Source organism: Euleptes europaea, chromosome 19, assembly GCF_029931775.1.
Source record: "Euleptes europaea isolate rEulEur1 chromosome 19, rEulEur1.hap1, whole genome shotgun sequence".
Lineage (NCBI taxonomy): Eukaryota > Metazoa > Chordata > Lepidosauria > Squamata > Sphaerodactylidae > Euleptes > Euleptes europaea.
In genome coordinates, this window is record NC_079330.1 from 13,641,160 (window position 1) to 13,668,952 (window position 27,793).

The 27,793-nt window shown below is 48.2% G+C and overlaps 1 protein-coding gene across 1 annotated transcript; it reads left to right on the plus strand.

The window, feature by feature from the left end:
- Positions 1–2,236: 2,236 nt before the first annotated feature.
- On the plus strand, positions 2,237–27,591 carry RNF207 (ring finger protein 207). Its single transcript, XM_056865562.1, has 18 exons — positions 2,237–2,427; positions 4,789–4,918; positions 6,451–6,595; positions 7,408–7,489; positions 9,235–9,310; positions 11,342–11,467; positions 12,093–12,139; positions 15,026–15,098; positions 16,270–16,338; positions 16,972–17,040; positions 17,815–17,936; positions 21,984–22,176; positions 23,230–23,415; positions 24,232–24,283; positions 24,960–25,077; positions 25,787–25,879; positions 26,548–26,696; positions 27,404–27,591. The coding sequence occupies exons 1-18, from the start codon at positions 2,237–2,239 to the stop codon at positions 27,589–27,591; spliced, it is 2,109 nt and encodes a 702-aa protein (XP_056721540.1).
- The last annotated feature ends 202 nt before the right edge of the window (positions 27,592–27,793 follow it).

A 27,793-nucleotide genomic window follows, 5' to 3' on the forward strand; every position in this document is an offset into this window, starting at 1 on the left:
GGGAGCGGTGGCTGTCCATAGAGGACATGTTTTCTGATGAAAATATATATGGGCCTTGGAGAGAAAGCATACATCTAGGTGCACTATAATCTGTGAAGACAGCACACAGGTGTCTAGTTTGCCGTTTGCATAAACATTAATTTTTCTTCCAGCGAGGCTCCCAAATGCATATATCTGTTGTTAGACAAGCAGACAATGAAGCTTTGCACAATTCATTCCCTAAAACCTATAAGAGAAATGTCTAGCCAGAAAAGTAGCTTTATTTTTTGTAAAATATGCCATCTTTTCCTGCGGAAAAAGCCATCATTCTAAATATTTTCATCATAACTTGAGAGGTTTTCCCATTCCCCAACCTTTAAGTTTTCAGCAATTAAGACTGGGAGGGCAAAGTTTTGGGGATAAGAGAGAACAGCATATTTGCATTTGGGATGCCTAGCCAAGAAACACTTGTAAAATTGCTCCCAGATAGGGTTGCCAACCTCCAGGTACTATTTAAAGAACAATTTAAAGAAACAGCAAGTAGGCTGTTACAACTTTAACAATCATCAAATACTAGCTGGAGATCTCCTGCCATTACAACTGCATCTCCAGCTGATAGAGATCAGTTCCCCTGGAGAAAATGGCCGCTTTGGCAATTGGACTCTATGACATTGAAGTCCCTCCCCTCCCCAAACCCTGCCTTCCTCTGGCTCCGCTCCAAAAACCTCCCGCCAGTGGCGAAGAAGGACCTGGCAACCCTACTCCTACTCAAGCTGCTGGCTCTTGAGCTGCAAATCATAGGGCAAACCTAATAATGGAAGGTCACCTGTGCATGCCTTCTCTCTATCTCTATCTCTCACACACACACACACATTCCCCATCCACATAAATGCACGGCGCAGCTTTCTATAAATAGACATTACTCTGTTGGTCCCTAGGGAATGAGAGATTCCAATAGGTAAAGCAAACGGTCCAGTCATTCCCAAAGGTTACGCAGCCAGAGGACTGTTACTGTGCCATGAGGGAAGCTTTGAGATTAATCAAATCATTAAAAAGCCCCTGTGAACTCAAGTAATTTACAAAGAATGCCCGCCGCATCTCTTCACAATCTCTGTTCTGGCTTGGTCTTTCCTATCATCCTGCGTTTCAAGTCCGTATATCTGCTATCTCTGCATCTGATATGACCATATCATTCAACCTCTCCCAGTACAGAGGGCTGCAGGATTATCTGCCATCAGCAGAGGCTCCCTGTTGCATCTCTGTATGATCCACTGTTCTGGGCTTTCTGCCTTCAAATCAGGAGGCACACTCACATTAGCAATGGGTGCTGAAACACACACTGTGAAAGGAGATAACACTAACTTTCCCAAAACCTTTTCTTGCATATGAGTGGCTCCAGTTTTAGTTAAGAAAAAGAAGTAGCATAGCTCGGTTATTTACCAATTTGGTACGGTTGCCAACCTCCAGGTACTAGCTATTACAACTGATCTCCAGCCGAAAGAGATCAGTTCACCTGGAGAAAATGGCAGTTTTGGCAATTGGACTCTATGGCATTGAAGTCCCTCCTCTCCCCAAACCCCGCCCTCCTCAGGCTCCGCCCCAAAAATCTCCAGGTATTTCCCAACCCAGAGCTGGCAACCCTATAATTTGGGGAGCATGGTCATAGTTTTCCAGGCCTTTGATTGCTATAGGAACAGGGAAGCTATAGGAACAGGCCAGCATGGTGTAGTGGTTAAGAGCGGTGGTTTAGAGCAGTGGAGTCTGTTCTGGAGAACCAGGTTTGATTCTCCACTCCTCCACATGAGCAGTGGAGGCTAATTTGGTGAACTGGATTTGTTTCACCACTCCTACACACAAAGCCAGATGGGTGACCTTGGGCTAGTCACACTCTCTCAGCCCCACCTACCTCACAGGGGGCACTTTCACACTTGCTGAATAATGCACTTTCAATCCACTTTCAATGCACTTTAGCGATTGTTTGCAAGTGGATTTTGCAGTTTCACACAGTAAACTCCAGCTGCAAAGTGCATTGAAGGTGGATTATTCAGCATGTGTGAAAGCGCCCAGGGTGTCTGTTGTGGGGAGGGGAAGGGAAGGTGATTGTGAGCCGGTTTGATTCTCTCCCTTAAGTGGTAGAGAAAGTTGGCATATAAAAACCAACTCTTCTTCTTCTTATACAAAGTTCTTATTTTGCATAAACCAAAAGCCCATTTCCTGGAAAAATAGATACAAGACAATAACTTGTTCTCTTCTCCAGATGTCCGGTGGAATTTTCTCCCCCCTGGAGAACCTTTGTGACCTGGACAACGCTAACTGCCACCCACTTGTGTGTTTTCTATGCCACGAGCAGTATGGGCACCCTTGCCTCCTGGATTGTTACCACAACTTCTGTGCCAGCTGCCTGAGGGGCCGGGCCATTGACAGCCGCCTCACCTGTCCTCTCTGTGGGTAAGAACTGCCTCGCCTCCCCAGTCGAGGGGACGAATTAATAGCGGGAGGGTAGAGCCAGCGCGGTGTAATGGTTAAGAGCAAATTGAGCTCACCAGATTAGCCTCCGCCGCTCATGTGGAGGAGTGGGGAATCAAACCCGGTTCTCCAGATCAGAGTCCACCGCTCTTAACCACTATGCCACTCTGGCAGGATAAAAAAAGGGCTCTCTAGAAGAAGGGCAGGATATTTAAAAAAATTGATGTTCCAGAATAATGAAATATGCAGAGATGCATCAGGCAACCTCCTAACGGAGGGGTGCTTTGTGCCCATTGGAGGCCTTAATAATGGAATTAATGGTGAGCCAGTGTGGTATAGTGGTTAAGAGTGGTGGTTTGGAGCAGTGGACTCTGATCTGGAGAACCGGGTTTGATTCCCCACTCCTCCACATGAGCGGTGGAGGCGAATCTGGTGAACTGGATTTGTTTCCCCACTCCTCCACACGAAGCCTGCTGGGTGACCTTGGGCAAGTCACAGCTCTCTCAGCCCCACGTACCTCACGGGGTGTCTGTTGTGGGGAGGGGAAGGGAAGGTGATTGTAAGCCGGTTTGAGTCTCCCTTAAGTGGTAGAGAAAGTCGGCATGTAAAAACCAACTCTTCTTCTTCTGCTAATTTACTTTCCATGGCATACCCTGGCAATTGTCTCATGGCACGCTAGTGGCCCCTTCCTTTCCAGTTTGGGAATTTCTGGCATAGATTGAAAGGCATCGGCTTCCTAAAAAGGGAAGCAGAGGCAGGTGTCTGGCCTTTGTCCCTGCCTGTGAGACACCCATATCAGGTTTGTCTGTAGCCGCCAAAGGCATCCGAATCTTCGTGATTAGCTGAGATGAAACTGAGAGCCGGCTGGAAGGTTATGCCCACAGAATCAGTCGCTAAGGCCCGAGAAATTGGAGCGGGGTGTCTGTCTCGGTGTTTATTGTTCTTTTCACTGGCTTGAGTTCCCCTTTTCCAAAGGTTGTTCGTATACTTATTTTTAGCCCTCGCTATTATCGCATCCTGCGTCCAACCCCCACCCCCCCGACAAACCTCAAGAAAAACGAGGATGTCGAACGTTCCCCCTTTTGTGTTTTGGGTCCCTGAAACAGAAAATCTGTATCGCAGCGGGCTTCATCTGTCAACAGCTGTGGAGCAGAGAGGCTCTGCTTTTAGCTGGGGGAGAATGTACTTTGGCAGAGGGGTCCGGCCAAGGAGAGCAGTGGAAGGGGAAATGCACCCGAGGTAGGGTTGCCAGGTCGCTTGGATCAGCAGGCAATTGGCCGGCTCAGGAGCAGAGATCGCACACGACGCGATTACATCACTTCCTTTTTTTTAAATATAAATTTGTATTAATTTTTATAACATAACACAAAAAACAAAAATACAATAAAAAGAAATAACATAAAAATACAAGAGTATCTATATATACTTATTCATACATTTATGATTGCAAAATTATAAAAACCAAAAAGATACCCCTTCGACCCTCCACCCACCTTAAAAAAGTGACCCATCACCCGACTTCCAAAGAAGTGTCTTAACAGTTTTAAAAATATCTATTAACAATAAAATATAAAAATATTAAAACTAGTTTCTATAACTCACTAATTACATCACTTCCTGTTTACACCTGGAAGCACCGCATCACAATAGGCCGCGCTACCACTCATCCCCCCCCAAACGCTAGCATTTGGTAAAGCAGCTTGTCACGATGCACCGCTTCCTGGTGTAAACAGGAAGTGACGTAATCACGTTGTGCGCAGCTGCGCATGTGCCATCTCCACCCCGTCTCCACCCCCAAAACCTCCTGCTGAAGGAGAGCCTGAGGAGGGCGGGGTTTGGGGAGGGGAGGGACTTCAGTGCCATAGAGTCCAATTGCCAAAGTGGCCATTTTCTCCGTGGCATTTTCTCTGTGGCATGGAAGTCCCTCCCCTCCCCAAACCCCACCCTCCTCAGGCTCCGCCCCCCCCCAATCTCTTGCGGTGGCAGAGGGACCTGGCAACCCTAAAGGAATATCAAGGTGGAGGCAGGCAATGGCAAACCACCTCCAAACATCTCTTGCCTTGAAAACCCTACAAGTCAGCTGTGACTTGAAGGCAAAAAAGAAAAGAAAAGTTAACACCTGTAACAGTCGAGGAGTCCCAGGTTTTACTGGACTGGCACTCGGAAGCATTACACAGATCCACTTACCTGAGCAATTGCTCCATGGAGCAAATTGGAATTTACTTTTGAGGAGACATATCTGGGCTGGGGATTTGGGAGGTTTTGTTTTTTGTGGGGTTTTGTTTTTGCGTGCCTGCATGAAGCCCCAGGTGCCATCTCTAGCCTGCATTTCTCTTATAACAGACACCAGTCCATTGTGAAAGGCAGCGGCCTGCCCCCCGAGGACCGGCTCCTCAAGTTCTTGGTGGACAGCTCTGGGGACTGCGAGGAGGAAGCGCAGTGTGCAAATTGCGACCTTCAATGCAAGAAGCAGGTAAAGGAGCGGCCCTGGTTGCTTCGCGGCTCTTTTGGTGGAGCAAGCTCAGAGCTGGCCTGGATTTCAGCCCAGGAGACCCGAGCGCAAAGCCCCAGCTGGGCCAGGATACTTACGAGGGCCTAACTATGCGTAACACAGTCCTTGCGTCAAATCCACGCCCTCCGCGGGTACTCGCAGGTGTACATTTGATAGAAGGAGGAGGAGTTGATTTTTATATGTCGACTTCCTCCACCACTTAAGGGAATATCAAACCGGCTTACAATCGCCTTCTCTCCCCCTCCCCACAACAGACACCCTGTGAGGTAGGTGGGGCTGAGAGAGCTCTAAAGAGCTGTGACCACCCCCAAGGTCATACAGCAGGCTTCGTGTGTAGGAGTGGGGAAACCAACCCAGTACACCAGATTAGCATCCACCATTCGTGGAGGAGTGGGGAATCAAACCTGGTTCTCCAGATCAGAGTCCAAACCACTGCTCTTAACCACTATACCATGCTAGCTCTCAACAGAAAGTCTCCTGCTTGGAACTCAGATCCCAGGCATGTGGGTCCCCAGTTTTGATTAGCACTGTGGGTCATGGGGGGAAAGACGTTTAAGCCTCCCCACTGTACTGTTTCCTCAACAATAAACAGCTCTGGGATGTGCGGAGAGCCAGTGTGGTGTAGTGGTTAAAGTGTCTGGGTAGAATCTTGGAGACCCTGGGTTTGAATCCCTGCTCTGCTGTGGAAACTGGCTGGGTGACCTTAGTCACTCATTCTCAGCCCACCTCACGGGGTTGTCGTGAGGATAACCTAGAGGAGAGAAGAAGGGTGTAAGCCGTTTTGGGTCCCCACTGAGGAGAAAGTCAGGGTATAAAAGTAAAAGAATAAATAAATATTTGCTCCATGGGGGGGGCACAATTTTTCATAACAAGGCAAAAAGGGTCCCCAGGCTCATTTCACATTGGGAAAATAGTGCAGGGGGGTCTGAAGCCCCCCAGTCCCAGTTGGAAGCATCATGGTGATATTGGTCTTGAAAAGACTTCATCCTGAATCTTTAGTGAGCACAGAGCAGCAGACCAGGTGTTTTGGAGCACTTCCATTTTTAGAGGACCTCACCTGTCACCAATGCTTTTTTGAAAATCAGGACGTTTTCCATCTTTAACAAGAAGCTCACATTCTTTAAAGGCAAGGTGTTACGGGTGAATTCCTGTCCTTTAGCTGGAATTTTGAGTACATAGTAAACGTTCACTGAGACAAGCTGTAGACACAGGACAGTAAGAACCTACAATAATGTTATTCAGTCTGCCTGGCCTGCTGCCCACACTAAGCCTCTGAGCAAGCTGGTCGTTTTTCTGACCACCTTAAAAACATGTCCCAAACAAGAGCACTGCTTCATTTAATACTTTTTGTAAAAGTATCAGTGTAATACATGACATCTGATATTTGCTTCGCTCGCCTACCTGTTTAACCTAGTTGTACTTTGGAGAGAGTGTCTCTCGCCATTGCATCCAGCCCAGCCGATGACGTTGCCTTTCCAACCAACCTCCCTTAGGACTTGGATGCCATGTATTTCTGCAATACCTGCAACCAGCCCCTCTGTGCCAAGTGCCGCGAGGAAACCCATAAAGCCAAGATGTTCTCCCGTCACGAGATCGTCTCGCTGACCAAGCGCACCAAAGACATCCACAAGAAATGCCGTAAGTGATCCCTACGCATTCCTTCTCGGCTGTCAGCAGAATTTGCACTTTGCCATATACTGTACCTCCTTAGGAGGGGCCAAAAACATAGCCCTTGCTCTACCGGTTGGCCACTGAGTAAATTTGATGAAGAAAAGGGGGGAGAAAACCAAAACAAAACAAAGGCGAAGAAATAATCAGTGTAAGGGAAATGATACTTTAATAAGTTTTGTAACCCCAATGCGTTTCGTGTAAAGCTTCTTCAGGGGGAATCTTTCAGATTTTACCTCAGCATCCCAAGCAAGCAATAATGCAAATAGCTAAATTTCCCATAGGCCATTTATGCCGGGTCAATTGTGATGCTCGCTCAAAGCTCTTTTTAAAAATGCGACCTTTAAAATGGCTATTCATGGTCCCGGCATAAAAGGAGAACATCCACCCTCTCCCTGCACTCACCTGCTCCTTTGTTCCTTCCATTAGCAACCGCTGTTTGTATAGCTAAGGTGTGGCTGTCATTTTGCATGCTTCCTTGAGGGGATTCTTCAAGGGGGGGGCGGAGCAAACACAAAAGGTTGCGTTAAAGGGGCTCGTAAGAAATGCGAAGCGAGTATTTGCCGGCTTCGCAGTCACTTCCTGAATGACGACTACCTAGCACCTGCTGGTGGGATTCTTGCAAAGAATACTAGACTTGGGGTGACCCTAGCAAGGCCACATTGGTATTCTTAAGTGGCAGGGCTGCCTTAGGAGCACTTAAAGCCTATTTTTTTAATTAAAAGATCACAAAACCACAGACACCTCGACTGTATGGATGACTTTACTTCTGTCTCTTCCAGCACTTCACGAAGAGCTTTACATCATGTTCTCCACGGAGAAAAAGTCTATGTTGTGCATTAACTGCTTCCGGGACATGCCAGTGTGAGTGGGTTTCTTTTTCTCTTCTGACTTGTGTCCAAGGCTAGGTAGTGATAGGTGTGGCATGGCGCACCATAAGAACATAAGAGAAGCCATGCTGGGTCAGACCAAAGGCCCATCAAGTCCAGCAGTCTGATCACACAGAGGCCAACCGGGTGCCTCTAGGAAGCCCACAAACAAGACAACTACAGTAGCACCATCCTGCCTGTGTTCCACAGCATCTAACATCATAGGCATGCTCCTCTGAGACTGGAGAGAATAGGCATGCATCATGACTAGTATTCATTTTGATTAGTAGCCATGGTTTGCCCTCTCCTCCATGAACATGTCCACTCCCCTCTTCAAGCCTTCCAAGTTGGCAGCCAAAAGAGCCATGCTGGATCAGACCCAGGCCCATCAAGTCCAGCAGTCTGTTCACATGGTGGCCAACCAGGTGCCTCTAGGAAGCCCACCAACAAGACGACTGCAGCAGCCTTATCCTGCCTGTGTTCCATAGCATCTAATATCATAGGCATGCTCCTCTGATCCTGGAGAGAATAGGTGTGTAACATGACTAGTATTCATTTGGACTAGTAGCCATGGATAGCCCTCTCCTCCAGGAACATGGCCACTTCCCTCTTCAAGCCTTCCAAGTTGGCAGCTATCACCACATCCTGTGGCAGGGAGTTCCACAATTTAACTATTGTGGAAAAATAAAGTGAAGGAGGTCCTTGCCCCAAAGAGTTTACAGAACACAGGGAGGAGGGAAACTGGAAAACCGGGGTGCGGGGACTGATGTATGCAAACACAGTGACTCCGTTACAGCTCATAATAAAGGCGGCAGAGAAAAAGTGTGGGCCAGATGAGAAATAAAGAGGGCCTGCAACATTGCTCGAGAAGGCATAAGTAAGGGTACCAGGCCACCTGGTACTTACTGTGGACGTGCTGATGTCACATCCAGGTTTTCGGGTGGATGTGATGTCACGTGTCACCAGGCATCATTTTCAGGCCTGGACTTTTCTCCCACAGCTCAGAGAAGTAAAGGCAGGAGGGAGGGCTCAACCACCAAGGAGGCCTCCTGCTATAAGTGGGCAAATGGGGTCCCTAGGGAAAAGGGGCAGCAAGGGGGAGTCAGCTGGCGCTTTCACACATCCTGAGTAATCCACTTTCAATCCACTTCCAGTGCACTTTGGAGCTGGATTGTACTGTGTGAAATAGCAAAATTCACTTGCAAACGAGCGTTAATGTAGATTGGAAAGTGGGTTGAAAGTACATTATTCAGCATGTGAGTTTTCTTACAACAGAACCTCAGCAGCATCTTGCTTATCGAAAAGCACTTTGAAAACCAGGCCATCCATACCTTGCTGGAAATTAAGAAAGCAATGGAGAAGAAACAAAATTCAAGGAAGATATGAACTCTCAAAAGAAGGCATTCTCCAAAGAGTTGTGGTGTGAACTCTAAGGGTCCCCCGACATGTTACTAAGCCATTAAACTGACACACAGCCACATAATTATCTGTGATTTTTTTCCCATTTCGGGGGGCTGTTTGAAAGTGTGAAAATGGCAAGGGGAGGAGGCCAAAGTCCCCGTCTCCCTATCTACTGCAGGGCAAGTTTCTCAACCACCACACACAATGAACCAGGGGAACTCCTTTGTCACAGGACGTTTGTTTTCTTTTTCTTTTTCTTTTCTTTTCCTTTTTTTTTTTTTTTTTTGGCTAGCAACGGAGTGATCTTACTCCCTCGGTCTCTGGTCTTCCCTCTTCTAGGGAGAGCCGAGCACACTGCATCGACATCCAGACTGCGTATATGCAAGGCTGCGAGAAGCTGGACCAGGCGGTGATGGTGGGTACAAAATGCAGGCGGTTCCCTCAGGACCCTGGCAGTGCCACCCTGAGCAGAGTTGCATCCTTCTACAACAGGGGTGGGGAACCTTTTTTCCACCAAGGGCCAATTGGATATTTATAACATCAGTCGCAGGCCATACAAAATGATCAACTTAAAAATTAGCCGACCAAGCCCCAAGCAGGCAGCTGCCCCAGATGATGCCCCGCCTGGCGTGGGCAAGCAGGCAGGCATCCAACCGGTGGTGCACTCGCTCACCTGGTGGCACAGGATGGTCCTGCACCAGCTGGGCGTAGCTGTCCAGCCACACGCCAGAGTTGCTCCTGCTCCACATGGTCGAGGCCGGATTCTACAGCCGGCTCCTGCTACCTCCGCCTGCAGGGGTGAAATAAGGACACACTGGCTTAGAACTTTCCCCACCTGCATTCTGGCCCTGCCCCCTTTAACCCCTCCATTGTCACCACTTCAGCCCCCAGGCCTGACGTTCCCCACCCCTGTTCTACAACCATTGACTTAAATGAATTTCAGAGAGAATGACTCTGTTTAGGATGACACTGTGGGATTATATTTTTTCTCTCCGGGGCAGGGTGAGGGCTAAACATAGCAAATTCCTTTTACACTGACCTTCTTTTTGCTGATAGTTTCAATGAAACCACCCTTAAGGTGGCAAAAATTTGTACGCTGGCATGCTCAATAAGACAGAAGAAGGTAGCTTAAATTTTAAGCACTTTTATTAATTATAGTTAATGTATAGAGATTTAGGTGTTTTAAATGTATCCTTTGCTAATGTTGTATATTAACAAATTGCGTGTAGGTATGTATGATGAGGATATTTCTTTGCCCAAAAAATAGAGTACTATAGCTATGTATTTAGATTAGAGATTTATCACCTTGGATTAGAGATGTATTGCATTATTGTAATAGTGGTATCCAATAATGTTAACACAATTGGTACTATATCAACTGTTGCTGGTCTTTGACTGCCAGTAAATTTGAATTTGAACATAGCTGTGCGCTGCTGGGTAGTAGAAGCAATTGCAAGTGGAGTAGGGTTGCCAGGTCCCTCTTCACCACTGGCGGGAGGTTTTGGGGGCAGAGCCTGAGGAGGGAAGGGTTTGGGGAAGGGAGGAACTTCAGTGCCATAGAGTCCGATTGCCAAAGCGGCCATTCTCTCCAGGTGAACTGATCTCCATCAGCTGGAGATCAGTTGTAATAGCGGGAGATCGCCAGCTAGTACCTGGAGGTTGTAGCAAAAAAGGTTAGCCTGCTGTACACAATAGTGGAAGTCAAACAACAGCAGTAAGCCGAAATACAACAGTTGAATGCAAGAGTGTAAAGTTCATTTACCAAATATGCACAATTTGTATATAGAACCTTGAACTGTCCATGATTTTGTGAGCCATAGTAACTCATGGTTCTTGTATGTCAAAGTAGCCATGGTTCCTGTGAGTCTAGTCTCTACAGGGATACGGTATTCTCCTGTTACGATTTTGAAAAATCTTCCTCAGGAACAACATGGACTTCTATGTAGCCTGTTCTCATGAGTCTTCCAAGTAACTTCAAAATCATGGACATTTGAAGGTTCTATATTAACCTCGTTTTTGCATTGTGCACTATATCCATGTTCTGGACCTTGTCGTCCTTCTCTTCAACTTCATGTTGTTGGAATTTTGCTGTGCTTCTGTGTACTCCACTCTTGTTTATTGTGCAAATTGTGCATATTTGGTAAATGAACTTTACACTCTTGCATTCAACTGTTGTATTTCGGCTTACTGCTGTTATTTGACTTTCAGTACCTGGAGGCTGGAAACCCTAAAGTGGGGGGAAGAAGCTGCCTCTAATCATAAATGTCCTCCCAGGGGGTGAGGGTATATAAGCGGGGGTGAAGATGTTAAAACCCAGAAGACGTCTGGAGGCAGGCCAATTTACTAACAGGAGTGAGCGTTGTAAAGCCTCCGTACCACCGTCTCGGTTTCCTCTCCTTGCAGCTTCTAATGCACAACCTTCCCTCTCTGTTAATGCACCACCCAGGCCGTGAAAGAGCTGCAGACCTCCACACGCGAGGCCATCGTGCTCCTCAAAGCTATGATTGAGGAGGTGCGCAACAGCGCGGATGAAGAGGAGACGGCCATCAACACCCTCTTCAGTAACATGCAGGTGAGGGATGGTCAGAAGTGAGGGTTGCCAGGTCCCTCTTCGCCACTGGCAGGAGGTTTTTGGGGAGGAGCCTGAGGAGGGCGAAGTTGGGGGAGGGGAGAAACTTCAATGCCATAGAGTCCAATTGCCAAAGCAGCCATTTTCTCCAGGGGAACTGATCTCTAAGATCAGTTGTAATTGCAGGAGATCCCCAGCTGGCAACCCTATCAGAAGCCCAGGTTGCCACGTTCTCCTAAGAAAGGGAATGTTGGTAGGGTTGCCAGCTCCGGGTTGGGAAATACCTAGAGATTTGGGGGGCAGGGCCTGAGGAGGGCGGGGTTTGGGGAGGTGAGGGACTTTTATGTATCTCAGCCTAAAAATCAGCATTCTGCTTTAAATTCAAGTCTCTAGCCTTAAAGTTGTGAAGTTAGTCCTCACAATGTGGGGGCAGAGAGAGAGCAACAGTTCTCTTTTCTTGGGGCTTTGTGGAAGTAAAGAAGGTGGGATATCCCTTTCTAGGGTCTTTCATTTCTGGCGGATCGTCAGGAGATGCCCCAGCCAAGACCCCGAAACAGCAAACAGGGAGCCTTCCTGAGAGCAGTCATCTTGCCAGGGTGTTTATTATCTTTCCCTGGCTGTTTTGCAGGACAGGTTGGCAGAAAGGAAGAAGATGCTTTTAAAAGGGGTCCAGAGGTAAGATGGCTCACCATTCGTTCCTTAGCAGGAATTCTGCCTGATTTTCCCGTGGGCTTATGCAAACCTATTTATGCCGCAAATAAAGAAAATTGCCTGGCCATTTCCTGGGTGTCACAAGAGAGGCAGAAGTCCAGTGTAGTGGTTAAGAGTGTCGGACTAGGATCTGGGAGACCCAGGTTCAAATCCCCGCTTGTACCGTGGAAGCTTACTGGAAGCTCATGTGGACGCTCACAGGGTGGGGTTGGGCCAGTCACTCTCTCTCAGCCTAACCTACCTCACAGGGTTGTTGTGAGGATAAAATGGAGCAGAGTAGCGTAAGCTGCTTTGGGTCCCCGTTATGGAGAAAGGCGGGGTATTACCGAATTAAATTAAACGTTAACATTCTTTGAGATGGCACCTCCATTATTTATCTATGTAGATCCATCTCCATTACAGAGTACAAGAAGGCAGGTTCCTGCCCCAAGAAGCTTACAGTGTAAAATTTGACATAAGGGAGACAGGGAAGGGAGATAAATAAGGGGGGGGAGAATGCCTGTCTGTTCCAGTTATTTGTACTTCAAGCTTTTGTTTCTATGGGGAGGGGGGGGGGAGAACCAGGGTGTCAGGCTCTCTGACTACTCCAACAGAGGAAGGCTTCCTTTGAAAAAGAAAGGCTCCTGTCGGTCAGAAAAATTCTCTCTCCTCCGGAAAAAGTCATTCTTCATTGGAGGAAGCCTTCGTATGTTCAAGGAAGACTTAACTCCAGAGAGTAGTGCCAAAGACTTCGTGGAAAAGGTAAGTTTGGGGGCAAAGAAGAGAAAGAGGTCTTCTGTTGATTGATGGCCCTTGACTCCCTTTACTGCCCAAATTTAAACTGTAAGCTGCTGGGGGCAGGGTACTGTCTTTTTTCTTGCCCGTGTGTAATGTCCTACGTATGCCAATGGAATAAATAATAGCACAGACTCCAGCAGTCCAGTCTTGCTGCCATTATAGGTATAGACTCCTTTTGCATGATGTGATCTGTTCAGAAATTACGAGGGATCTGTTCACTTTGCTGGTGATTCCTCGGAAGGAGTTGCACTTCTGCAGTCTGTTTACTAAAGCTCCCATGCAATTGGGAAGCAGCAGCCCCCTCTAGTGTCAGTATTAATATTGTAGAACTTCTAGCACTATTTCCCAGAACTTTAGACAGCCAGGAGATACTTTCCCCCCTGAATTAAGGATATGCTTCACAATTACCCAAAAGTCATGTGAAAGAGTAAGACATTTCCTCCCTCAAATGATCCCACTTTCTATAGACGGAAAGGACTGGAAAGAGAGAACCTTTGACCAGTGACTCACGCAAAGGTACAACAGGAAGCCTCCCCGAAGGGCTGCACATTCTGTCGGGTCACCCATTAGGAACAGTTTAGTAATCCAACCACTGTGGAGGAGCAGCAGAATTTCCCACCCCTTTTAAGTGGGCCTTGCTTTGGCATCCTGTTCTTCTCTGCACACGTGCAAAGATAAGTTTGATGCAGCAAGACTTAGCAGCAAGTCATTCCAAGAAACACGGCAGCTCTAGAGAGACTCATGGCACAGCAGTTGGGGCTTCATGATCCACCGGGGAGTCCTTATACTATGGATCAAAGTAAGGTAAAGGTAAAGGTCCCCTGTGCAAGCACCGGGTCATTCCTGACCCATGGGGTGAGGTCACATCCTGACGTTTACTAGGCAGACTTTGTTTTTACGGGGTGGTTTGCCAGTGCCTTCCCCAGTTGTCTTCCCTTTACCCCCAGCAACTTGGGTACTCATTTTACCGACCTCAGAAGGATGGAAGGCAGAGTCAACCTTGAGTCGCCTACCTGAAACCAACTTCCATCGGGATCGAACTCAGGTCGTGAGCAGAGCTTGGACTGCAGCTTACCACTCTGCGCCATGGGGCTCCTGATGGATCAAAGACCACTGGCTAAATCCCCCAAATAGTAAAACGCTCATGTGACAATGAATCAGCACCAGGCGCCAATGAACATACAGTAGCAAAGCTCAGAGGGGAGAACAAATAGAACGTCAAAGATCAACAATTTGGAAAAAGCTGCATATCCGCCAATAAAGAATAAATGTTCCATCATCACATAGCGAAACAGCACACATCGATAGAAAGCTAGCCAGAAGTCCTTTTCAGAAGGGCCTCCCCATAAGGACCAATTTCCGGGGTCACTTCCTGGGTATTGTTGTCTGCCTGTAATACTGCACCACAATATTCAAACTGAAAGAAGAATTCTTCATCCGAAAACTCGTGAGCAAAACGCCAAGGAATACTTTAAAATACAGTATCGATAAAAAAGCAACAAAAAAAAGCATGTCCCCCATAATTAAAAAATTGTAATAAACCATTTCCAAAATTAAATTGAAAATAAACTCACTATTGGGGGGGGGGGGAACCACCAAGAAATCTAAAATTCTTTTTACCTCCAAGTCCCTGGAAGGAGGGAAGCTGTAAGAGCCAGCTGTCCACTCTTACAAGATCAGATCTACTCAAAAGTAGCATTAAGTCCCCTGGATCTGAGCATGCCTATGGAAATAGCTCAGAACACATACAGATTTAAAGACACAGAGAACCAAGAAGTGGGAGATCACAGTAGATGTATCCTTTTAAGTGAATGAAGACAACTCTTATTCGCCATTTACACCTCCCTAGTTTGTTCATGCATTTACTCCATTTATTCCCAGCCTTTCTTTATAGGTTTTGTCAATTTCCCAATGGAGCTCTTTTTAAATGGGTGCCCGCAAGGCAAAGCTGATCAAATCATAACCATCAAAGTCCCCATAAGTGCCAAGTTCATCGTGGCTCTCAAATGAACCGTGATATAGTTATATCTCAGTTTTAAAGTTTCTTTTTTTGGGGGGGGGCGGTATTTCCAGTCAGTACGAAGAAAAAGAGAAAGCCTTCAAGGAGCAGCTCACTCACCTGGCATCGCTGTTGCCCACTCTACAGGTAAGGCAGGAGGGATTCTGCACACGGGGACTTATGTGGCAGGCAGAAATTCAACAGGTCTGGTTTTCCTCATCAGTATGTCTCTATCTCAGGAGAGGCTACCCCCAATTGCACAACTGTCAAAGGAGATGCAATTGTGGGTCAAATGTTAGCAATTCTGCGACAGCTGAATTAAAGTGTTTAGATTTATTGCTGATCCTACCCACAATTGGTCATGCATCGCCCCCTTAGCTTGTTCACCACCAGTTCGCACGACAGGTTAGGCATTCATTTTACATTTGTTAAAATTGATCTGACTGGGGTTTTACCCTTGGAGCATAAGGTATTTATTTTCTAAATACACTGTGTCCTCAGAAGAGGGTGTATGGTGAGTGCAGACTGGAGTCGAGTTGCCTGACACGGTTTCTACATTTTAAAAACACAAACACACCCAGCTGGTAGATCTCCTCTTAATATGGAAATTCAGTGATAAGAGAAATGAGCATCTGTTGAACTTCTGCCAGTCACACAACTGTAAAAAGCGCAGGAGGTTGACTAAGAATTTGATTTCTGGGTTGTTTTTTCCAGATACACCACATTGTTGAGCCAAGCGTTGTCTTTTAAACATTGAGCCAAAAATTCTCTTACCGCAGCAATGAGGGCAAGGAACTTATTGTTGGGTTTTTTTTTTTAATGAATGTATTTATTTAGATGTTTGTAGTCCGCCTTTCGCCCTGTGTGACCCAAGGCAGCATACCAAAAAGAAGTTTTAAAAGTCTTTCAAGTTAAACACAACAGCTCACAGCACAAAATCATCTGAGCTGATAAAAATGAAAACTAGACCATCTTGATACAAGACTTCGCAACAGAAACCAGATTCTGTTAGCCATGATCCAACAAATGTCTTTTGGCCTCCCTGACAGAATCACAAGAACCAAACCACCTAGCACAGACAGTTTTCCAGGACTTCGCATCTAAACCAAGAAGGATGCAGAGCTGTTATTTTTTTTTTATTTGTACTATGCTGGAGAAGGCGTTCTGATCTCCAGATGCACAGGGACAGTTGCTGATTTCTAAAAAGACAGCAGATAGGGTGTGCGTGGAAGCAACCTCTTGACTCTTTTCTAGAGATGCTTGCAAAGCTGTGCATTTGTACCAGGGGGAAGTTGTGACTTTCGGCCTTTCTGTCTAGGTCCACCTGGTGACCTGCTCTGCTTTTCTGAGCTCTGCTAACAAAGCCGAATTCCTGGATTTGGGCTACGTAAGTGCAAGCTGTTGGCCTGGCCCCCAGCACAGTGATCCCCACCGTCACACCTACCACCATGCTTCCTGGCACCCACTTCCATCTTCCTCAAAGCATCTATCTCCCCTAAAACTAGGGTTGCCAGGTCTGGGTTGGATAATACCTAGAGATTTGGGGGGTGGAGCCTGAGGACCTCCAGGGTCATCTAGTCCAACCCCCTGCACAATGCAGGACATTCACAACTACCTCCCTGACACATCCCCAGTGACCCCTACTCCATGCCCAAAAACTGGCACACACAAAAAAAAAACCCTCCAGGATCCTTGGCAAACCTGGGCTGGAGGAAAATTGCTTCCTGACCCCAAAGTGTCAGTCGGCATTTCCCTAGGCATGTAAGAAATTGCCACAAGAGCCAAGCACTGATACAGCCCTTCCTGCCCTCCCTCTCATGATCTGTCTAAGTTCACAGAGACTTATTCCAGCCTGTGCAAATTCACTGAGTGTCAAGCTGTATCCTCCACAAAGTTTGATGGGGGAGCATCTTTCCAGCAATTATTTGAGCTTTTTTTTGTTTGGAAACACACGGGATGGCTGTTGTTACAACAGAAAGCAAATTCCCCTATGCCATCTAATCCACATCTTTGATTTCAGCAACTGATGGAGAGGCTGCAGAAGATCGTCAAGCTGCCCCATCGAATGAGGCCCTCCCAAACCAGCAAGGTAAGGGGGTTGCCTTCTTTGCAGAATGAGCCGAGCAAGTTGGCACCAGAAAAGTCTCAAGTAAAGTGGGAATATTTGCACTTTAGAGTTTTCCCGTACACAAGGTTTTTTTCTTTGTTGCTGCTTGCATTTTGGTGACTTCCCGTCTAGTTTATTCTTTCTGAGCATTCGTAGTAAAAACCAGTGGCTTCATAAGATAGTATTCCGATGACTGCAGAGAAATGAAAAACGCTAGTTTCGGATTTAGCAAATTTGCATTCTTGCTATAACGGCGATTCCTGTTTTGACTATGAATTCTCTTCACGATCACAGGGAACATAATCATGTGGCGGGGGGTGGGGGGGATGCAACACAACCACGAATGTTAAGCAAACTTGTAGATTTGTGGTTTCTCGAGGCTTTCTACCCAGCATTGCCCAGACAGGAGACGAAGAGCAGGATTGCACATTTCAGGGATTGCTGCTGAAAATGGCAGCCATGCATTATGTTCCGTCCATCTCTGTTTTGTGTAATAAGTTGTTTGTGCCCACCTGTCACAACATAAGGTGCGCCTTCACTCTGCATGGTTAGTTGTTGCCGGTGGGGCAGGGAAACAGATAATGCTGGTGACATCAGGTTTGCTATGTAGTGTGGAGAAGGGGCAAAACTAGACACAGGTTTCCATTTCCACAGGAAGCCTGGTGTCAGTCATCACCATAACCATTTGCAGGAGAAAAACTTCATAAGTTATCATGTTTTCGGGATGACCAGTGACCCTCACCAGTTTTCTTCCAGATTAACACCGAATACAGGGCCGAGTTCGCACACTGCTTGGAGCCGCTGCTCTTTCTAACTCCCCGTCGCTCAGTTGTGGTGAACGGAGGAAGCATCGGGCCTGGGATGAACAATGGAAACATGTGAGTCGCCTACTCTCTCCATGTCATGAACGCAGGGCGGCCACATGAATTGGTGGTGCGCCAGAAAGCTTTTTGCTGGCTCGTGGTTCAAAAGCAAAAATAACAGGACGCAAAGTTCCTTAAGGGGACGTCCACATCTACTGACTTGGTGACTACTTGTGAGAAAGAGCTGTGAGGTTCAAGGCAGAGTTTGATGCAGAACGTGGGAACAAGGTTAAGAGGGCTTTTCTGCATTCTCATTATCCTCACTTCTAATCTCCCTGCAGATTTAAACTGCAGGGTTTTAATGCTGGATTTATAGCTTTTTGGTGTCCGATTGACCACTAGAGGGAGCAAAACACATGCAGAACAGGAAACTCCCCCAAATAAACAGGAACGTAGAAGCAAGGAAACAGAGAATATGGAAAATGCTGATTGCAATGCTGATTCTATGACCTTGGGCAGATCATGAGAGGGAGGGCATCTTGGCCATCTTCCGGGCGTGGAGTAGGGATCCCTGGAAGTGTGTGTGTGGGGGAGGTAGTTGCGAGTTTCCTGCATTATGCAGGGGGTTGGACTAGATGACCATGGCGGTCCCTTCCAACCTTATAATTCTATGAAAAGCCCAGAGAAAGACACACTGGAGTAAGACGCGCCTCTTGGGCTGCATCCACATGCCATTGAATCCACACTATTGTGCTGTAGCAGTCGTTCTCAACTGGATTGGCTTTGTCCACCACAGGAAAACCTGGTTGTGAACGATTGCTCTAACTCCACAATAACACACTATCCAATGGTGTGCAGAGGCAGGACTGGTTCCACCTTGATCTGGGAAATCTGTCAGTCCCTGGCTGCCGGGTAAGGCCACCCCTGCTCCGAGCAGCAAAAAGAGGGCACAGTGTGGTAGGTGGGGCCAGCCATGCCTGGCAGTGCATGCTATAAACTTTGTAGTGTAAAAGGGCATTATTTATCGTACACATAAGGAGGAACGGCAACAGATGCCAAGTTCCCGGTTTCAAATGTACTGCCGGTGGATGTAGAAGAGAACCTCCATATGCCGCGGCAGTAAACCTCTGGGCCTTGGTCTGATCCAGCATGGCTTTTCTTATCTTCTTATGTTCATTGTGTGTTGCTTCGTGGTGTGTAGTCATCATCATCCTCCCCACTCGACTTACCCTTGAGCTGAGAAAATAGCAACCTCGGGCGCCCTTGGGAAACCAGAGGGCAAAGCCGCCATCCTGATTAGCTGCAAGTGCTAGTTCCTGGAATGAACGTTTTCCCAGTACAGCTGGCACCGGATCAAAGATAGGGAAGGAAGGAAGCAAGGAAACGCCCAGAGTCCCTTGGCTCCAATGCCCGAGCAAATAGAATGGAAACTCCACCTGAAAAGCTCACAAAAAAATTGCTAAGCCCTAGAGGGCTGGATGAAAAGTTCCTGCGGGCCAGATGCAGCTCCCGGCCCATCCTCTGCCCTCCTTAGGTGTTCCCCACCCTGTGTGCCCTTGGGCTCCTGATCCAGCACCTCTGTCTTCACGCCCCCAGAAGGCGGTTAAGGGGAGACATGATAGAGGTCTATGAAATTATGCATGGTTTTGAGAGAGTGGACAGGGAGATGCTTTTCTCCCTCTCTTATAATACCAGAATGGGGGGGGGTGTCGTCTTCTGAAGCTGGAGGGTGAGAGATTCAAAACTTTAAAAAAGGAAGTATTTCTTCACACAAGGCGTAGTTAAATTGTGGAACTCCCTGCCCCAGGTTGTGGTGATGGCTGCCAACTTGGAAGGCTTTAAGAGGGGAGTGGGCATGTTCATGGAGGAAAGGGCTATTCATTGCTACTAGTAAAAATGGATACTAGTCATAAGGCATACCTATTCTCTCCAGTATCGGAGGAGCATACCTAGTATATTAGGTGCTGTTGTCATGGGAATTAGCCTCTGGGATAATAAAATCATTTCTATATCACTGTGGAACACAGGCAGGATAATGCTGCTGTAGTCGTCTTGTTTGCGGGCTTCCTGGAGGCCGCCGGTTGGCCACTGTGTGAACAGACTGCTGGCCTAGATGGGCCCTGGTCTGATCCAGCATGGCTTTTCTTATGGCTGCCAACTTGGAAGGCTTTAAGAGGGGAGTGGACATGTTCATGGAGTATAAATGGCTACTAGTCAAAATGAATGCTAGTCATGATGCATACCTATTCTCGCTAGCATCAGAGGAGCATGCCTGTTATATTAGGCACCGTGGAACACAGGCAGGATGGTGCTGCTGTAGTTGTCTTGTTTGTGGGCTTCCTAGAGGCACCTGGTTGGCCACTGTGTGAACAGACTGCTGGACTCGATGGGCCTTGGTCTGATCCAGCAGGGCCTTTCTTACATTCTTATGTTCTTACCTGCAAAGTGATTCACAACCCAAACCCTCCCAAGTGGGCCATTTTTTGTCCATCCCTATTTTTATCAGAATTTCACGGAACTGTCCAGGGCGCTGTTCCCCAGCACTGGATATTTTTAGGAGATTGACATCACGGCCACCACCCCTCCCTCCACCACAGCTGTTGCTCCTGTAGGCAAAAGGCTGCCTGCTCCAAAACCAGAGGGAGGAACGAAGCCATGGGCTCTTCAGCGGTGGGCATCCAGGAGCCCTTTCCTCACTCCAGAGGGAAGCGGAGGTAGTGAGCCGCGTGTCAGACGGTCTCTGGCCAAAGGGAAAGGCCAGCTAGGAAGGGGGGAGCCATGGGAGAGCTGCAGTGTGCAGGCTTGGAGGGACCTACTGATCAGTAAGTGGGGAATCTAAGCGTGCGGCACGGCTGGAGAGCGGGCTGAGGAGGTTTGCAGCCTGGGCCTTTTCTGAAGGTCCTGCCTCCCTTATTTCTGTCAAAGGGAGAGCCAGCATGGTTAAGAGAGGTGGTTTGGAGTGGGGGACTCTGATCTGGAGAACCGGGTTTGATTCCCCACTCCTCCACATGAGCGGCGGAGGCTAATCTGGTGAATTGGGTTTGTTTCCCCACTCCTACACATGAAGCCAGCTGGGTGACCTTGGGCTAGTCACTGCTCTCTTAGAGCTCTCTCAGCCCCAGGGTCTGCTCTGGGGAGGGGAAAGAAAGGTGATTGTAAGCCGGTTTGATTCTGCCTTAAGTGGTAGAGAAAGTCGGCATAGAAAAACCAACTCTTCTTCTTCTAGTCCTCGTTTCACTGATTCTCTTTGCAACTCTAATTCCTACACTGGCAGCCTTGGGGGTCTAGTGCATGATTTCCCACTCCGGCCCCCTCAGTTATCTAACTCCACTGAATTTTACTCAAGAAGGGCAAAACAAAACAGGGCTGACAACTTTTGCGCCGTGAAAGCAGAAAAGAGTCCACATGTGTGTTTTAAAGGATGCTTACTGTCTGTGTTCGGGGCCTCCTCATGCAGCACCGGGTAGTGGTTGGGGTTGCAGGCAGATTGCGGGGACCTGGGTTCTAATCCTCACTCCAGTGTGGAATGTGGTCATCTTACCCTGTCCATGTGTTCCCAGGTGAAGCTATTTACAAAATGGTTGCCAGAGGAACAAGCACTTGGTAGCGGGGTTACGGTATCATGCCAGGATCTGGGAGACCCAGGTTCAACTCCCTGCCATGAATAGGGTTGCCAGGTGCCCGCTGGTGGCGGGCAAACCCCCAGCAATTGCCCTCTCTGCCCGCTGACCACCTGAGGGTCAGGGGGCAAACGTGCCCGCATGTGTGCATACCGCACGCGGCACTTCCGTTTTAGAACCGGAAGTTCCGCCTCGCAAGGGGCCTTTACACTAGGAAGAATTTTGTTAGAGCGGTTCCTCGGTGGAACAGGCTTCCTTGGGAGGTGGTAGGCTATCCATCCCTGGAGATTTTTAAGCAGAGGCGAGATGGCCATCTGTCAGCAATGCTGATTCTGTGACCTTAGATAGATCATGAGAGAGAGGGCATCTTGGCCACCTTCTGGGCATGGAGTTGGGGTCACTAGGGGTGTGGGGGGGGAGGTAGTTGTGAATTCCCTGCATTGTGCAGGGGGTTGACTAGATGACCCTGGCGGTCCCTTCCAACTCTCTGATCTTGCTTTAGGATCTCCGGAGGCCCCTGTTCCAAGACGCTGATGGTGTCCAGCTGCCCCTCAGCTTGCGAAAAGATGTCCCTGACAGGCTCCGTGGTCCGGAAGCCAACGATGCATCGTTACATCAGCACCAAGGTCTTGCTGGCCGAGGGGGGAGAGACGTCATTCACGGAACACTGCCGCAACTATGAGAACATGTACCGGGTAAGGAAGGAAGAGGAGCCTGCATGGTCTCCTTGACTAACTCGATTTTGTCACAGCTTGGAAGCTAAGAAGGGTCGGCCACGATGGGAGACAGCCGAGGCAGACCGGGGTTGCTATGCAGAGGAAGGCCACGGCCAACCACCTCGGCTCATCTCACACCTTGAAAACCCCATAGTCTTGGGGTCACCTTGGGCTGGTTGCAACACAGCTTGACGGCACACAGTTATAAGATGGGGAAACCTGCTCCTTATGGGTGTTTCTTGATATACCTAAAAAAGGTAAAGGTCCCCAGTGCAAGCTAGGCAGACTTTGTTTATGGGGTGGTTTGCCAGTGCCTTCCCCAGTCATCTTCTCTTTACCCCCAGCAAGCTGGGTACTCATTTTACCGACCTCGGAAGGATGGAAGGCTGAGTCAACCTTGAGCCGGCTACCTGGAACCGACTTCTGTCGGGATCGAACTCAAGTTGTGAGCAGAGCTTGGACTGCAGTACTGCAGCTTACCACTCTGCGCCACGGGGCTTGCAAATAAAATTGTACTGGGTCTTTGTGTGGGTGTTAAGAAGATGTCATGAACCTCAGCAGCAGCAAACTATTAACCAGCCTCGCAGTCTCCGGGCCCTAAAATGCATCCGTGTTCTGCACTGAAACCCTGTGTTTCTGTCGCCATGCCCCAGTGGCAAAGGAAATGACCATTGCTTAAAGTACCTGCATAATTCAGGTACCGAATCATAATAAACATGTTCGTACTATTTAGCTAATCTAGTACTTTTTAACCCTTCCTGATTGGCTTGATTTACCATTTGTAATCCTCCTTGTGTCTCAGTGAGAAAGGCAAACTAGAAATAACAGAAATAATGGTCGGAAAATGCATGCATAATCAAAGCCCCGAAGTAGTCGGTGGGGTGACCGCGAGGAAACAGCCGTGTATAAATGGCCAGAGAGGCAGATCTGCTCTTGGCTCCTCTGGTGTTGCTTCCCTAGTGGAGAGGAAAGGGGGGGATATAAATGATTTGAACTCGCTTCCTCGCCCTCTCCCCCGCCCTTTTGTCTCAGATCCTCCAAACAGAGATTCAGAACCTGAAGGATCAAGTGCAGGAGCTGCACCGCGACCTCACCAAGCACCACTCCCTCATTAAGACGGAGATTATGAGCGACATCTTGCAGAAGTCCCTGCAGATGGACGTGCAAATTGCTTCTGAGTACTCGTCCGTGGAGATGATGAGGAGCATGTTCGAAGAGGTACGCCCGGGGGTTCGCTTTGAGGGGAACTCAGCCCATCAGTTTAGCTTTTCGTAGACAGAAGCGCATTTACTCTGGCAACGGTGCGCAGCACTTCCTTCTGCCATGTTGGAAGGGAGATTTTAAAAGAGGCCATACCCAGAAAGATTATGCTCATGCTCATTGGGGGAGGTGGAAACAACTGAGCACTTGATTCTGAGATGCCCACATCACAAGGAGGCCAGATTAAAATATCTTCAACCTGTGCTAGATGGACTTCTTCGCGAATCCGACGAAATTAAATTGGAAATCCCATTGTCCGATAAAAATCATTGGGTATCCAGACAAGCTGCTAAATTTGGTTTCAAGATATGCAAGACTCAGGGAAACATTAGTAAAGCTGATGTAAAACTAATCATAAGATTAGTTTAAATGATCAAGTTGCTACCCTTACCCTTCCGGTGTATTGAATCATTGTTTTAATGATGTTTTAAATCTGGAACTCTTGTTAACTCTTGTTTTACTGGTCAAAGACTGCAATAAAACTTTACTATTATTATTATTATTATTATTATTATTATTATTATTATTATTATTATTAGACCAGGCCGGAGCCGAGAGTGTCTCTATAACCCCACAAACGTCAGGGGAGGTTCCATGGCTCAGAGATCTCGTGGGCATTTCTTGCACCGTTTCCAGAATTTCTTGGCCACTTTAAGGGTTAGGAACTTGTCCTTTGATTTCCGCAGAGGAAACGGGATTCTTTCTGCACATCTATAGCCTCTTAATGCACAAGTGCAGCCCTGTGTGCCAATCACTTAAACATTTGTCTTGCAGTCCTGGGAAGAAACCTACCAGCGAGTGGCAAATGAACAAGAGATTTATGAAGGTCAGTGCAACACTTTTAGGTTATCTTCCCCCATGAGCACTGCTCTTTTATTGGGGTTTCTCTCTAATGTCTAGACAGAAGCTCTTTTGATTTAATTTCAACCCGTTGGTTCTGGTCTGACCTTCTGGGGCAACAGAAAACAACTTGGCACCCTCCTCTCTATATGACACCCCTTCAAGTACTTGAAGATGGTTATCAATATCACCTCTCAGACCTCTCCAGGCTAAACGTACCAAGCTCCTTCAACCTTTCCCCAAGGAAGTCCAGGATCACTACACAGAGGCAGGCAATGGCAAACCACCTCTGAATGTCTCTTGCCTTGAAAACCCCATGGGGTCACCCTAAATCAGCTGTTATTTTCACAAGAGTGACCCCATGGGGTTTTCAGTCTGCAAGACCTGAGCAAGGTGGCCAATGGAGGACTAATTCACAGGATCACCATAAGTCAGAAGCATCTTGACGGCACTTAACACGCACAGGGTAGGTTAAGTGTGTGTGACCGGCCCAAGGTCACCCAATGAGCCTCCATGGCAGAGGAGGGGTTTGAATTTTGGGTCTCTTCCTGGCTTGACACGCTAACCATTACAGCGCGCTGGTTCATAGCATGGCAGGCACACCTGAAGCGCAATGCCTTTGGGCCTGACCAATCTGCACTGCTCTCTCCTCCCTCGTCTAGCCCAGCTGCACGACCTTCTGCAGCTGAAACAAGAAAACAGCTACCTGACCACCATCACCAAACAGATTGCCCCCTATGTCCGCTCCATCGCCAAGGTGAAAGAACGGCTGGAGCCCAGGTAGGGAAGCAAGGGACCAACCTAGCATATTCTAGCATAGATGGGGCAGGAGGGATGGAAAGAAGGGGACACCCAGCAGTGACCCACAAGACAGGTGACTCCTTGCCCCATGACTCACATGAACACATGAAGCTGCCTTATACTGAATCAGACCCTTGGTCCATCAGAGTCAGTATTGTCTGCTCAGACCAGCAGCGGCTCTCCAGAGTCTCAGGCAGGGGTCTTTCACATCACCTACTTGCCTGGTCCCTTTAACTGGAGAAGCCGGGGATTGAACCTGGGACCTTCTGCATGCCAAGCAGATGCTCTACCACTGAGCCTTGGCCCCTCCCAAAGGTTAAGAACATATGAACACATGAAGCTGCCTTATACTGAACCAGACCCTCGGTCCATCCAGGTCAGTATTGTCTGCTCAGACCGGCATCGTTTCTCCAGGGTCTCAGGCAGGGGTCTTTCACATCACCTACTTGCCTAGTCCCTTTAACTGGAGAAGCTGGGGATTGAACCTGGGACCTTCTGCATGCCAGGCAGATGCTCTACCACTGAGCCACAACCCCTCAGACTCAACACTCTCCCTTCTATTTGTATTGGGTAGAATTACCTCTTAGCAAAAAGACACAGGTGTGGCAAAGAAAGTGGTTTCCTCTGGTTCGGTGGTCCACCTGCCAAAACTTCTGTCTGACTTACCTATATGTTCCTGGTTGTTCAGGTTGCAGGACGCAAAGGAGAAGGACAGCCAGGCCGAGAACCTGCTTAAAATCTACGATGACAGCACAACGGCGAGTGGCGACATCCTGCACAGGTATGGCATCAACTTTAAGTAGTCAAGAGCTTTGGTTAGATCTTGGTGCATTCCCCCCTGGGGGTAAAGGGAATGTAATGAAACTCTCCTTCAAAAGACACACACCTGTGTGCAGGAGCAGGAACCGAGTGTTGGCAGAGTGCTCATTACCCAGAGAAGCGGCAGACTCACTGATTAAAAATGAAGGTAAATGTTTCTTAGGGAACTAAATTTCAGATAGGAAAGCTGAGAGACGAGGTGTCTAACTAGCTAAGGATAGGGAGGAAGAGACTTCTGAGAAGGAGGTAATTAGCCTGTGGCTTGAACAGATGAAGCTGCCTTATACTGAATCAGACCTTCAGTCCATCAAAGCCAGTATTGTCTACTCAGACCGGCAGCGGCTCTCCAGGGTCTCAGGCAGAGGTCTTTCACATCACCTACCTGCCTAGTCCCTTTAACTGGAGATGCCGGGGATTGAACCTGGGACTTTGGACTTTCTGTATGCCAGCTTCATGGGTTTATGTGATGAATGAGGACCAAGCAGGCCATTGCGGGGGGATCGCTGCCCATTCATGTGTGGCACACAGGAACCTGCAAGTGGCCCATTCAGACAAGAGCTCCACGCTCTTCACCCCTAGCACTGCTGTTCAACGCTGTGAGACTGTGCTCTTTTCCCTCTTCTTCCCAAGGACCGACGCAAGCGACGAAACCCCCGAAGACCGAGAGAGGCCCCCAGAATCCAAAGCGGAAAGCCAGGCACTCAACCCGGCCACCGAAAATCCGCCGTCGAAAACCAACGACTGCTGCAAGAGCCAGCCAAAAGGCTGGGGCGGCGGTGGTAGGTCAGGCGGCGAGACAACTCCGGTGCCGAACACACACAGCGTTCGCTAACACTGCGTAGGATTGTCGGCGGGGTGGGGTGCTAAACAGCAGCAGGAACAGCCAAAATAATCTGGCATGAAGAGAACCCCGATCCTGCAACCCGTATGAATAGTGGATGTTGCCAAGATTTCTTTTAAGTTTCTCCGCCGCGCACGGAGAGGTGCCAACAGCCGCGGGCGGCCCTACTAACAATCGCCGGAAGCTTCATTCAGAAATTGTTGTGGCTTCCGACCGTGGTGTAGTGGTTAGGAGCAGCCGACTCTAATCTGGAGAGCTGGGTTTGAGTCCCCACTCCTCCACATGAGCGGCCGACTCTAATCTGTGAACCGGGTTGGTTTCCCCACTCCTCCACACGAAGCCAGCTGGGTGACCTTGGACTAGTCACAGTTCTCCCAGAACTCTCCCAGCCCCACCTACCTCACAAGGCGTCTGCTGTGCGGAGAGGAAGGGAAGGAGATTGTAAGCCGATTTGATTCTCCTTAAAAGGTAGAGAAAGTCGGCATATAAAAATCCCCACATGCTCGCAAGCACTGTATGGGTTAGACACTTTCTTGAAAAGGCAAGGAGAATGAAAACTGGGATTCTCAGGCTTGTGCTTTCTTCACCCAGGATACCACTTGTACGCTTCTTTGGCACCCATGTGAACTAGCCCCCTGCTTCCAGCCAGCCGCATGAGCAACAGACCGGTGTTTGGCTTGTCACCCCTGGGATCGGTGCAGGGAGCTCTGCTGTCCATGAGGCTGGTCAGTGTGAGTAGCTCCTCCACCTGCCTCCTCCTGGGCATTTGCTGTACTTGTATCGGGGGTGGGGGGATTGGTTTTGTCATGCCTTACAGGAAGCATGTAACCTAGTGATATAAAATAGCTACATACCCATAGAAGTCAGTTTCCCAAGATACTCTATAAAATTATATACTAAACTGTGCGACGGGCATATCAGTGTGCCATGAGACAACAGCTAATATCTGGGGGTGGGTGAGGCATTCGAAGAATAATTTAGAATCAGAGTTGGAAGGGACCACCAGGGTCATCGAGTCCAACCCCCTGCACAGTG